This window comes from Triturus cristatus, chromosome 2_2 (assembly GCF_964204655.1).
Source record: "Triturus cristatus chromosome 2_2, aTriCri1.1, whole genome shotgun sequence".
Taxonomy (NCBI): domain Eukaryota; kingdom Metazoa; phylum Chordata; class Amphibia; order Caudata; family Salamandridae; genus Triturus; species Triturus cristatus.
The window spans coordinates 256,696,195-256,710,224 of NC_140582.1; the positions used below are offsets into that span (position 1 = coordinate 256,696,195).

At 47.0% G+C, this 14,030-nt stretch overlaps 1 protein-coding gene across 2 annotated transcripts in view; it reads right to left on the reverse strand.

The window, feature by feature from the left end:
* FKTN (fukutin) overlaps positions 1-14,030 on the reverse strand; it is a 141,956-nt gene that overhangs the window by 54,809 nt on the left and 73,117 nt on the right. For both annotated transcript variants that reach the window (XM_085641299.1, XM_085641298.1), the window contains exons 5-6: positions 1,908-2,185; positions 798-930 (exon numbers count right to left, since the gene is read on the reverse strand). In XM_085641299.1, coding sequence (XP_085497425.1) covers positions 798-930; positions 1,908-2,185 — 411 coding nt within the window. The remainder of the gene's footprint in view (positions 1-797; positions 931-1,907; positions 2,186-14,030) is intronic.

Consider the following 14,030-nt stretch of genomic DNA (forward strand, 5'->3'; position numbering starts at 1 on the left):
AGCCGCAAGACAGCACCTACCGCTGCACTGGGGTAGTGCTCAAAAATTACCCGATACAGTCTGATGCCTAGGGAATATTACAAAAGTTAGGAATGTGCGGTTAGGAGTATCCATCAGAATGTGATACTTTGTTGGTAGGGATTTTACTATAAAATAGCTGGGTTTGAAGGATCTCCTTTCAGAGGTCTTTGGCAATCTTAATCTGAGAACATGGAGGCATGGGGAAACTGGAAGATGAAAGAATGCTTTAAATTCAATGAATTCTTCAATTTGAAAGAGAGAGGACCTTTTCAATTAGACTGTAGCTTATGAGGGGTAGATAAGCTCTTATTTAGTCACTGCAGGTCCTCTTCAATATCATGTTTATTCGGTGATATACCCCATAAAACACACCTTAAATACAGGGTAAAATCAAATGATCATGATAATAATGAATAACTTTAAAGATTAAGGCTTACATTTTTCCTCCTAATCACACGCAATATAAATATTTACTCAAACAACACACTACATAAGGCAAGGTGTCAGTTAGTAATACTCTTAAGGCAGGTATAAAGTTTCTAAAACACAAGGCAGGAAAAATGGGTGCAAGTATTCTCCGAAATATAGGAGGACAATCCTATCAGACGAAAAGCTGGCAGGATCATTTAAAATAAGATCAAAATGTTAAACTATCAGTTTATTAAAAAACACAGTCTATTGTAACGAACATCCACTTTAGGCCACACAGAGTCTCAGACATTTTGTTACTGTCATTGCAAAATTTTAGCAAAACATATACTGCGAGTACCACTGACCTGAAAGAAAGACTTGGCTTCTTTGTATCTACAGTCAAGCACCTTGGATTCAGACATTTCTTCTAGAAATCTTGATACTTCTTTTGGAACATTAACTTTCAACCCATCGACGGAAATGAGCATTAGCTCTGGCCTAGGAAGAACAGAATAGAGGGAGGAAAACAATATTTTAATTTACAATAATATATATTCAAATAACACTTGCAAAGAAAGCATAATTTTCATAAAGTTCATTGTATTATATTAACTGGACTATGTTTATGGCAAGGACTAAATTGGATTCTACACACCTTTAAGAATGCTGTTCTCCTATTCCTCAGAAGGCTGGGGGAAAACACAAGCCTGTGCCAGCACAAAATTAAAAAGCCCATAAATTGTGGATTTCCCCTTTTATATACACGATTTTCTTTTTTCAAATAATGTGCAGATTTGTACAGAAACTGTAAGCGGTAGTTTGAATTTTGAGAGGGAATGCCAATATGATCTGTGCGATGTGTTAAAGATAAAGCTGCTGATTTGTCTAACCACTTCTTTCTCTCTGGCTTAAAATATTGTGTGTTTCGCAGATGAAAGCAGACATGACTGCAAGAGAATCCTACCCAGTATCTGGGTAGTGTTCAGACAACCACCCCTTTCTCTAACAAAGTGTCTCTAAGGCGCTCTCTGCAGTGATGAAGGGCACCCTTCATAGAGTTCAAACATGTTCTCAGAACTATCCATTCTAACTGGTATGATACAGAAAATAACAATTGGCCCTGTGTTTTACAAGCCCTAACACTGAGAATGTCTGGGTTTTACCCAGTTTTATCTGAGTACCAATTCCTAACTGGAAAAAAGCCTAATGTCATCCACGCGATTGCCAGCCAGTAAGATGGCAGAAAGTTAAATAGCTGCTACTCTCTACTCATTTATATGCCATGCCGGTCGATCAACACAATGTGGATAGATTTAGTACCATTACATTGGGTTTTAATGGGGGAACGCATGAGAAATTTAAATCTGTAAATAAGAATGTTGCCGTACAGAAAGAAAATATCAAACTGTAAATATTCCAATGCAAGAACTATCTACTAACACATATTGTCATGTATCTTTGTATTGAAAGCTCACTTGTCGTAGGCACCAGGATTTCGCCCATAATGTAGCTTGCGAAAATGCACAAATTTTCTGTCCATGTGTTGCCTGAGCCGCAATGGGCCGTGCCAGAGGTAGTTACCACTCCTCTCGTAAAAGACAACCAGATGTATGGTGTGAGCTGACAGCTTGAAGATGTAGTGCAGGGGGATTTCGGTTCCAGAGAGGTCGACCATCCCTTCCAGGCGTGGATCTTTCCCCTGGATCTCCAGCCACTGGAACCCCATTTTCTCAGCAGCCTGGAACAAGCTAAGCTAAGGAAACAGAAATGATCAGAATTACCTTACTAACATATTAGAAACAAACATTAAAGCAAGACTTGACAAGTTACTGGGATGGATAATATGAATTTTAGAAAGATGGAGATTACGATTGCTTGTTACTCTGGTTTTTCTATTAACATACCAGAGTACCATTACATTAACAAAACTACCTTGCAACCAGAGAGAAATTTGCCAAACTTCAATAAAAATAATCAAGAATGATAAAAAGACACACGAAAATGCCATGCCTCCATGACCTAATTTAATGGGACCTTAAAAATTGACAGGATCTTCAGGTTTTAAATCTGAAGAAAAGCTAGGCTTACTACTCACTCTACAGAAATCCCTTCCAAAGGAGAAAGGTTCTCTTGCGTTCCAGCCTAAGTAAATTGGCATACTTTTGCTCTTTTGTTCTAGTACACCCCCATTTAGATACTTGGGGGCATTAATTAAATTCAATAGCGTTGGTTCTACTTCTTATTATAACTCACATTTTCTCTCTCTAGTTCTTTTGTTGGCCATATCTTAACATTTTCCAGTGCACAGATATCCATGTTCATATATGGAAATCAAAACTGAATATTCTGAAAGTGGCCCTCTGGTATTAATGAAAAGCCTCACTATCTGAGTTCTGGTATTCCCAAGTTTAATTTCATTCTATTAGTATTTGGCATCTGTGACATAAGGAAAGCCAGAAAAAAATACCAAAATAAGCTGGGAAGAATGAGATAAACTATTCAAGGAGGTCAACGGTGGATAGAGGCAAAATGACATACAGCTTTCAACGGATCTGCGCTGGCTAATGCGGAAAAAGGAAGAACTGACGTCAGCACGCCAGGGCGGCATCTGAGTAGCTACCGCGACGTCATCCCGGTGACACGACGCCAACGAGAGACGCAAAGCCGACGACGCCACCTTCCAACGCGCAGAGGTACTGCTGACGAAAAACTTTCCGGATCCACTCTGATGCCTGGGGGTAATTCTAAGGTTAGTAATCTATACATAACGTGTTTCTTTCAGATTCACTGATACCAGACCGGAGTACCCACTACATGAAGAGTGGTGAGAAGGAACAGCCTTGTGAGGAACGTGTCTAATAAGAGATACAAGTGCTACACCAACAAATGATGGACGGAATTCTGAATAAATCATACATTTACCCCCAGTCAAGAGATCTGGGTTGAATCCATCGTTCTTTTGCTCACCATGCCACCCCAGTTTATATGCAAATTTGTCTTGACCCTGTGCCATATGGTAACAGTCCAGACTGAACTGCCAAGCCAGGTCCTCCCTGGACCGGAAACAAACATCCTGGGACCGATTTCTGGGTATTACCCTTCATCAGCCAGGCTAGACTGAATGCAGTGGCACAGTGAGCAAGGGACCCACGCCTGGGCATACCCATCCCACTTAGGGTGAGAAGTGCTACGCAAACAAATGATGGCGGGAATGCTGAATAAATCATACATTCATCCCCAGTCAAGAGATCTGGGTTAAATCCATAGTTCTTTTGCTCATCATGCCACTCCAGTTTAGACCCAGCCATATGCAAATGGCTGGACTGTTCCCATTGAGCACAGGGTCAAGACTGATTTGCATATGGCTGGGTTCACACTGGAATGGCATGGTAAGCGAAAAAACGATGGATTTAGGACCAGATCTCTGTACTGGGGTGAATGTATGACATTTTTCTGCATTCTGTCCATCAATTGTTTTTGCACTTGTCACCTCGAGTGGGACGGATATGCCCAGACGTGGGTCCCGTGGTCTACATGCCACTGGGGTCAAGCTATCCTGGCTGAAGAGGGGTGAAACCCAGAAACCGGTCCTAGGATGCTGGTTTCCAGTCCAGGGAGGACCTGGCCTGGCAGTTCGGGCTGGACTGTTACCATTGGGCACTGGGTCAAGACTGATTTGCATATGGCTGGGTTCAAACTGGAATGGCATGGTGAGCAAAAAAAACAATGGATTTAGGCCCAGATCTCTGTACTGTGGTTAATGTATGACATTGTTTTGCATTCTGTCCATCAATTGTTGTTTTTGCATAATAAGAGATACAAAGCCTGGGAACAGGCAGAAATCAGTAAATGTATAATAAGGCCCAAGAGGAAATGGGTGCATAACAGGTACAAAGCCATGAACGGTGAAAGATTAACAAACGTATACAGTTCATGGAGGAGTGTTGGAACAACAAAATACTGGAACACAAAATGACAGATAAATGCGCCTGTCATTGCATTCCAACATAAACTTATTTGAAGATTTCCAATGGCCATCCGGGTACTGCAATGCTTCATGCCTCTGGCAGATGACAGTACAACATTCAATTACAGTTTGGACAAAAACATGGATGCCTAGAAACAAAAAACTCCTTTGAATTTAAGCAGCCATCCGCTACACGTTACTACATTGTTCATGTTTTTGCAAACAAGAATGACAGGTACAACCTTGTTTGTAGTCAGGAAATGCTACTATTGTTTCTAGCCAGGAAATGCTATTATAATATAATATTTTAAACTAAAAGTGGCATAATGCCATTTTAAAATCTTACTATCATGACAACTTCATATTCTGGATTTTATAGTTGGAATTCTTTCTCAGTTCTAGCAGAGATGATATGATTAGTGAGGATTCCAGAAAGGTCGCGATGTAACAGTGCCTGCGCCTTGACAAAGGCAAGATAAAATCATTTATATATCACTCATTTGCAACATGTTATGCCAAATAATTAAATTCACTCAGACTGGAGATGTGCAGGCATTATTTATCACCTCTCTCCTTATAGACTACAAAGTCTGGGTCATGTCTTCTCTTTTCATTATTCGTACTGTAAAATATTTGCGTGCGACTGAATTGACAAGAATTAATCTCATTTGTTAACAGAAAACAATTATGATGGACTGGGTGGTTGTCTAGCATTGGAACCACTGACCTGCAAAGCTTCAGCTATGCTGCGGAAATGCATTTTCATTGCTCACATTTGTTTTTTCATTATTTTGTCTGTTTTTGTTGCCTTTTATCTTACATGTTAAAAATGAACACAAACTATTTACAAAAAAGAAAACAATTCTAACTCTGAACTCGGAGAACATAATAGCATGGTGACTGCGGAACCCCATCGGGAGGGGTCAGAGTGGGATGACATCAGGAGGGCAGGCAGGGGATACTGTCCCTCAACTGCGGTGGTTGAAGTCGTATTCCTCTGGTGTCCTGGTGCATGTCCTACCAGGGCTCTGCGAACGGAGCCTAGTATATCCCCTTCTACACGCTCATGATAGTAAGGGTGAGCAGTCAAAGGCTTCTCATTGAGGTATTCTGGGAGTAGAGACTTAGAACTCAGTCAAACAGACAATGACGGACTGTCCAGCCTAGTGACTGTCATAGTCAGAATAGTCCCTCAGATTACTGTTTGGTGACGCCAAATGCTGTCACCTGGGTGGCTATCGATTCTTCATGCACTTCACCTCAGGATCCATGCAGAGAGACCCGGTGACCCACCAAACCTAGGATCTCTGCCAGATTCAACCCCAGTACCAAGTTCGCACTTGTGGGTGTTCCACAGTCTGGTAACATAACTGGGCTTCTCCTGGACACTCCTTCGGGGCCAGGCACACTCTTTCCCTCTCTGTGCAAACAGACTGGCTTCTAGGTGCTAGTCAGGCCCATTGCCCTCCAGCAAGGTGCTCATATTTCAAGTGATGTCCCTTCCCCTCTGCGAGACTGGCTGCCAGACAGCCACCAATCTAGCTCTTTGAGTACTGTTTAGAGCATTCCCTTCTTAGATCAAGAAAAGAGTGGAAATGGAACAAAGTGGGAATGGTTTGAGTCCAACCTTTATATTGGTTTTCCAAACAAGGGGATGTTGCTCCAATCTCGAACGTCCAGGAAACGGTTAGAGAGGATCAGGGGGGATGGGTTATGCTCAAATTTCATTTTTGGCCTGAGTGCAGAAACAGCCTTTGTGCAAGGTGATGGCTCTCACAGAAGGTAATAACAACTCTGGCTCCAAGTGGGAGTATCCAAAACATGAGCACCATGAAGTGTGAAAGCTCTGCAATTTTCTGTCATTAGCCTTCCTGAAGTACCACTCAGTAAAAGATAAAAGGGCAGTCCCTTCCTAGACACCTCCCTAGCCCAAACAGAATTTGCTGCTACACCCCCATTTTTCCACTATAAACCAAATGGTAGAAAGGCTAATATACAATGCCCTGCTAAAAGGTCCTCAGAGTTTCTACGAATAGCCGTATGTCCATCCTTCCACACGTCTACGCCTCAGGCTGCTCATTCTAGCACCAGGAATGCAGGAAATAACTCCATTGTTTGGGAAACCTGTACTGCATCCTTCGTCGTATGCCACGTCAACCAGGGGCAAACCAAAATGGAATCTGCTTCCTCCAACAACCACAATTTCAACACACTAAGCAGTCTTTAAACCATACATACTGTTAGAAATGGGATTTCTGGTTGGCTAGGGCATTCGCCTAAGCCAGGCAGAAACCACCACTCTAGTCAGGGCAAGGGAGTTACACGCTGAGGATAACCCCTGCTCACCCCCTTGGTAGCTTGGCACGAGCAATCAGGCTTATCCCAGAGGCAATTACACATTCACAACAGCGACACTCTAGGCACACCACAAAAGAAACTCCACACAAAGTTATATAAAAATAGCCTTTGTATTATCATAAACACATTAGAATCATAATCAGAAATGTACACTGTGCCACCTGGCACTAGGCAATATTTCACAGGGCATTATATACATGACAGGGCCAATCGGGCCACTGTCAGAACCATTAGAACAGGTAACAACACAACCAGTAACTACTGGCAAAATACTGTACTCAGCATTAGCATTCGCGACATTAATGCATTATGTCTGCATCACATTAGGCATAAACATCATAGCATGACTTGGCATAAACACATTATGCAACACATTAGAGCATTGCGCCCTACCAGTACCGCAGGTAGTCAAAATGGCCCCAGGCCAACTGGCCTTCCTCTGGGGCCCATCTGGGACTTCCTAACAGCCCTCTGTCCAAAAGTCAGGGCTCTCAATTAAAGGGCCCTCCAACTGGCACTCCGGCTGCCTTGGCAGTGAAGACAAATGTGCGCAATGCACTCGGGTGCGGGGGTACGTCTCCCCCCCTTCCTCTTCCTGAACAGAAATGCCCCCGTCGCTGCAGCAGCCTGCGCGCTCGTGGTGCAGCTGAGAAAATCAGCCTTGGCACCACTGTGCCTCTGAAGCCCCACGCTGGGACTTCTAAATATAAATGCCCCTTCTTTTGCAGCTGCCCGCGCTCCTGCGGTGCAGCTGTGACAGAAAAACAAGCACTGGCACCAACTGTGCTTTGAGAGGACCAACAATGCTCCAAACAGCTTCAGCCCCCGCTCACCGGGGCTGCTCGGGCCTGATTCAGGGCCAGGCGCAACTGCCCTGTGGGTCCCCACTCACCGGGCTCTTTGTGGACTCCTCCCGGGACAGCTGGACTCTGGCAGCGAGCCCGCGAGGCTCCGGTCTCCTCTTCCTGGGGTCTGGTGAGCAGGCAGAGCTCCACCTCCACTTGCAGGCACACGGGGATCACTTAGCACGGAGTGGAGACTCCGTCAATCACATCTTCTCTAGGGCAGCAGGCGGGGCTCCCACCAGCACACGGGGCCCCTCCCACCTCCAGGCTCTCTCGGGACTGGCTTCCAGCGGCTGCGTCCATCCGGATTGGTCCACGGCTCACAAATGCGGCCCCGCCCACAACCAGGCAGCTTGCCTGACTTCCGGGACGGGTCTAGTGGTGCGCCGCTTCTCGGAACTCCAAAGCTGCGGGGTGGGCTCCCGTTCCACCTTCCTGAAAGCACCAAAATGCGGGATAGGCTCCTGCTTCACTCCCAGGCAGCGCAAGTGAATCCTCACGCCGGGATTCCCTCGGGGCACGTTGCAGCCCAGCACTGCAGGACACAAGCGCTCCTCTCTTCCTGGCAAGATTGGAGACCCCCTCCAAAAAGCAAAGCTGGGCCCAGGCAGGCCAGCTCACAAGGACCTCCAGCAGAGGGGCAGTCCGCGTGGCGGTTCCTCCTGGGGCCCAGCAGGTCCAAGCAGCACCCAAGAATAGCACACAACCATGGGGTCACAGCCCCAATATTTATACACCCTCTTCTCTTTGTTCTGCCCTGGCACAGGGCTTGGAGAACAAGTCCCAACTGGTTCTGGGGGGCACTGAAGCACTTTGTTTACAGTGCTTCTACTCCCCTTAGTCAGGCTCGGTCCTCAGACACATCACAGGGGGGGCGGGCCAGCATTCACACAGACAGGCACAGACCTTTTCAAGGTCAGGGACTACTCCTCCCACTACTCCAAATGCATATCTGGCCATTCAGCCTAGCGCTGACTCACCCAGCCCCTCTGGAGCCACACATCTCACCAGACCCTGTCACTCTAGAGTCAGACATGTAATACATATCAGGCAGGCAGAGACACATAGCACACAGAAATGCCAACTTCTAAAAGTGGCATTTCTAAAATAGTGATAATAAATCTGCGCACACCATTATGCAGCGTTTATTATCACTATTCCAAATATACCAAACTTGACCACGGAATATGTGACGTTATCCCGCAATCAATTACCCCGCATACCATCACCCCGCATTTTTTATAACGCAATTACAATGACCACGCAAATTACCACAACGTAAACTTTTACAACGACTATGCCTTTACCAAGCATGCCATTACAACGCAAAGGCATGCGTGGTAAAGGTATACTCATTGTAAAAGTTTTAAAAGGTAAGTGAGAGTACCCTAACTTACCCTACACCCTAATGTAGTACCCCTGCACGACCCTCCCTCGACACCCAGTCCTTTTATTACATTTACACTACCCAGCACGACCCCCCCAACGCTACCATAAACCACTACTCTGCACTACACAAACACCACAACACTACCCTACACTACACAAACTCTACCCTAAACCCTAACACACTACCCCCCACCCCCAGAACGACCCCTCCAATCCCCAGTCCGGTCCCTACACTCAAACACTACCCTGCACGACACCCGACACTACCCTAAAACACTACCCCAGCACGACCCTACACTACACAAACCCCACAACACTACCCTAAAACACTACCCTGCATGACCCCCCGACACTACCTTAAACCCGAAAACACTACACTACCACAACACTACCCTAAATCCTAAAACACTACCCTGAACGACCCGACACTACCTTAAACCCTAAAACACTACCCTTCACTACACAAACACCACAACACTACCCCAGCACGACCCTACACTACACAAACACAACACTAACCTATACCCTAAAACAGTACCCTACACTATACAAACACCACTACCCTAAACCCTAAAACACTACCCCCAGCACGACCCTACACTACACAAACACCACAACACTACCCTAAACCCTAAAACACTACCCCAGCATGACCCCCCCGACACTACCTTAAACCCTAAAACACTACCCAATCACAACAACCCTAAACCACTACCCCCAGCACGACCCTAAACTACACAAACACCACAACACTACCCTAAACCCTAAAACACTACCCTGCACGATCCCCCGACACTACCCTAAACCCTAAAACACTACCCTACACGAACACAACAACACTACCCTAACCCCTAAAACCCTACCCCCAGCACGACCCTACACTACACAAACACCAAAACACTACCCTAAACCCTAAAACACTACCCTACACAAACACTACCCTAAACCCTAAAGCACTACCCCAGCACGACCGCCCCCATTCCTAAAAAATTAACCCAATCCCCCTTACCTCTCTCCCCGAGTGGTTCCTCTCTCCTCCTGGTTCCTTCTTCACCAAGTCTGTCGTCTGTCTGAGGGGCGGTGCACGTTGTAGTGAGGAAACGGAAGAGCCTCCGTTTCCTCAACGACGTGGATCGCCCAAATTATTTTTTTCACAACGCGTGTGCATTTACCATACATGCCTTTACAACGTAATTCATTGTAAAGGCATGCGTGGTAAATGCACCCGCGTTGTAAAAAAATGCGGAGTTATGGTATGCGGGGTCAAAGTCCGCGTAACAAAAGTTTTGTTGTAAACGTAGATTACCTGACCACGCTGCTCCTCTCATATCAGGAATTACCACTGAAACACTTATCAGGGAATCACCAATGCATTCCTATTAGAGGGCAGCCACACAGCAGTGAGAAACGAAAATGGCTGTTTGTCACTACCAGGACATGTCACACACTTAAGCTACATGTCCTACCTTTCACCTACAATGTACCCTGCCCATAGGACTAGCTAGGGCCTACCTTAGGGGTGACTGACATGCAGTAAAAGGAGGGGGGTCCCATACGTGGCACACATTTTGCGTGCCACGTCACAGCGGCAGTAACACTACGCACACAGGCCCTACAATGGCAGAGGCCTGCAACAGGTTTGAAAGGCTACTTTGGTGGATGGCGCAAGCCCACCAGTAGCATGTAATTGACTAGACCCGGGTATATTAAATACCACTTTACTGGGGACTGATAGGTAAATTAAAAACGCCAAACAGGTGTAGACTAATCTTACCATGTTTACCAAAGAGAGCACACGCACTTTACACTGGACAGCAGTTTTAAAGTGCCCAGAGTCCTACAACCACCAACACCAGGTCAGAAAAAAAACTAGGAGGAAGGCAAAAGGTTCAAGAGCCAAGTCCAACACATACCTTACAATCAAGCATGTAACACAAATTCAGAATGTCGGTGTGAGTGTCTGGGTGTCAGATATTAGTGGAACTTTACACAAATTGTGTCAGTTGATCCTGCTCTCCATCTGAACCAGGAAGAGTTCTGCTCAGTACTATAATCTACCAAAACCTATGCTGCTGCCACTGCTTTAGGTCAACAACTCAAGGACCTGGACTGCAGTCTCATGTCAAGTCAGAGCTCACGCTTGGTGCACCCCTCCAGGTTACAGGACATGTTCTGGACCTCGCTGGTCAAGTCTCATAAGACATGGCTGTACCTGCCCTGGAGGACAGTAGGGCTAGGCTAGCTAAGGAAAACAATTTCCTGCTAAAGGCATTAATAGGTTTTGACTCTCAACCCTCCCCCGGAGGACGGTGTTTGGATTGACGTTACATGTAAATGCCTGAACCATAAGACTTTCAGGCTAGTGGAGCTGTGTTAGAAAAGTCAGGGTTCCCAGGACTGGTCTGTGTTGCCTAGCCACAGGTTGTCTGACCGGCAGAGGTTACCATGGCTAGAACCAAGTGGCCATAATAGGGAGTGGAAGCCCCCTGAGATTTTGAGCTTATTTGTAAGGTACCCAGGTGCATCATGGTGCAGGGCCTAGGTCTATCAAGGTGCAGGACTTTCAGTGCCATGCAAGCTATCTTCAGCTGATCCTAGCTTCAACTGGGTGCCAGTTGAGGGAATTTATGGAATAACTCTTTTTATTAATTTACTTCAAAGCACAATATCGAGAGAAAAGAGATCTTATTGAAGACACTGTCAGTAGCCAACAGTGTAGGCACCGGCCTTATTGAATTGACACAGCTGTAAGCCAACAACCCGGAGGCAGGCAGCATTGGCTAAGGGCTACATTAGGCTACTCATCAAGAGTTTGAATCTTAGACCTCTTGAGCTTTACTCGGGCTATGTGATCGCAAAGTTCGTCACTTACCCAGACATAGGAACTGGCAACGAGAGGAGAGAGGAGAGAAGAAAGAAAAGCAAGAAAGAAACAATACCCAGCTGAGAGAATTTATAGAGGGTATGATGAGGGTGAAAAGCCTTGTTCCTGTTTTTGAGGTAGCCTCGAGTAGTGCTGTGCTTGATTTTGGTAAACCTGTTACGGTCACACTTCCATATTCCAGTCTGGATGGCACGAAGAATTGGACTACGATCTTGAAGTCTGGTGGTGAGATGAAGGGTTTAACCTTCTGCAGGTTACGCTGGAGAAAGGCACGGTGTGCGGATGCGCCGACATGCGTTTGCAGGTTAAGATTTTTTTCCAGGGTTATCCCAAGGAATTCAATTAATTTTAGGCTGAGGGGTTTGCATTTGAGGATTTCTAGTTATTTAATACATTCCTGTATCAGGAGATAACTGTGGGGTCGAGAGAACAGTAGGAATTTAGTTTTCATGGCATTAAAATTGTGGTGTTTTTGTGACAGCCAGGTCTGGGTTTTCGCTAGAGTGTCACAGAGTCAGGTGATATCTTTCATGGAGGAAATCTTGAAGTGCAGAGGAGTGTCATCGGCATACATGTGATACCTGTTTCATGATCTTCACCTGCGGTTCCATATATAGGTTAAAAAGTGTGAAGGTAGGGGGAGGAGCCTAGCGCTTGACCAAGATGGCCGCGTGAGCTCTGAGCTCCCGAGACCCTCGCGCCCTCCGTCGACTATCCTGTCTCTAATCCTGTCGGTATGCATGGCATCGTGTGGATGACCTGTCAGGGAGGCGATTGATGCTACCCGCGGTCGGATCGCCCACCGGGAACCGGACTTATGCCTGGCGGAAGACTGCGGCCTATCTCCGAGGGATGCCAGGGGCTAGAGTTGGCAGGATGCCCGACTTCTAGTTGAACAACAACGGCCAGGCGAGGTGTGAACTGTCGGACGGAGGTCCCCGTCCTTTCACTTTCGCTTTCTCTCCCTTTGTCAGCCCTGCCCCTGGAGAGCTCTTGGTGGCTTTATTACCCTATGGACGCTCTGCAGGCTACTCTGGTGGCCCACTGCAGAACTGATCACCCCTGATTCCTTTCATTGAGAGGGACCCGTCTTATCTGAACCGACCTGCTTGATATCAACCATGTCGGGCAAAGCAGAGGTGGATCGGCTGAAGGCTAAGTCTACCAGGCGGGGAGCCTATACCCAAGTCAATAGTATGGACCACTATGCTCTGCAGAAGGGATCACCGAGTGGGTCGAGCCAGTCGCCGGATACCCAGAAGGAGGCCTCGCCTTTGGCCCCGGAGCTCTCACTACAGGATGTCATGGGCGCGCTCGAAGGGATGCAGACCTCGATTGGGAGACAGTTTGATGCCCTGGCGCATAAGGTGGATGCCATCTTGGTGGATGTTAACCTGGTCCGTGCGGACTTGGGCAAAACGAATGAACGGGTTAGGACCCTGGATCTCAAGACCACGGGCCTCACCGATGATGTCACGGAACTGCAGATCGAGGTTCGTAAGCTGAGGACCGAGAGTGATCTCGCCGCCCGCCGGCTGGAGGATTTTGAGAGCCGGGCCAGGCGCAACAACGTGCGCGTCATCGGGGTCCCGGAGTCCTCGGATGAGGCCTCGGTTGACCTGCTTGTCGAGGACTTGGTGCTTAATCATCTGAAGCCTAAGGGTCTTGGAAAGTTCTTTGCGGTTGAAAGGGCCCATAGAGTGCCGGGTGGGAGGCCCAAGGTGGGTGCCCCACCGAGGCCGATCGTCGCTCGGCTCTTTCATTTTCGAGATCGGGACGCTATCCTGCAAGCATCGAGGGTGACGGGCACGGTCCCCTTCCAGAACGCGTCGGTGAATTTCTACCCGGACTTCACCCAGCAGGTGCAGAGGCAGAGACAGGGCTTTCTGGGGGTGAAGAGGCGGCTCCGGGAGAGGGATCTGAAGTATGCCATGCTCTTCCCTGCCAGACTACGTGTGGTGCACGAAGATCGGACATTCTTCTTTGACTCTCCTGTTATGGCCGATGAATGGCTGGACGCTTTGCCCCGGCGACGGACGGGGGAGGACATTGCCGAGGATGGGGACAGTGGCCGGGATGGGCAGGGCTGATTTTTCGGAGCCGGTCTGACTCGATTTGGCTATATTTGAAGACTTGAATAGAGTGCAGTCAATGC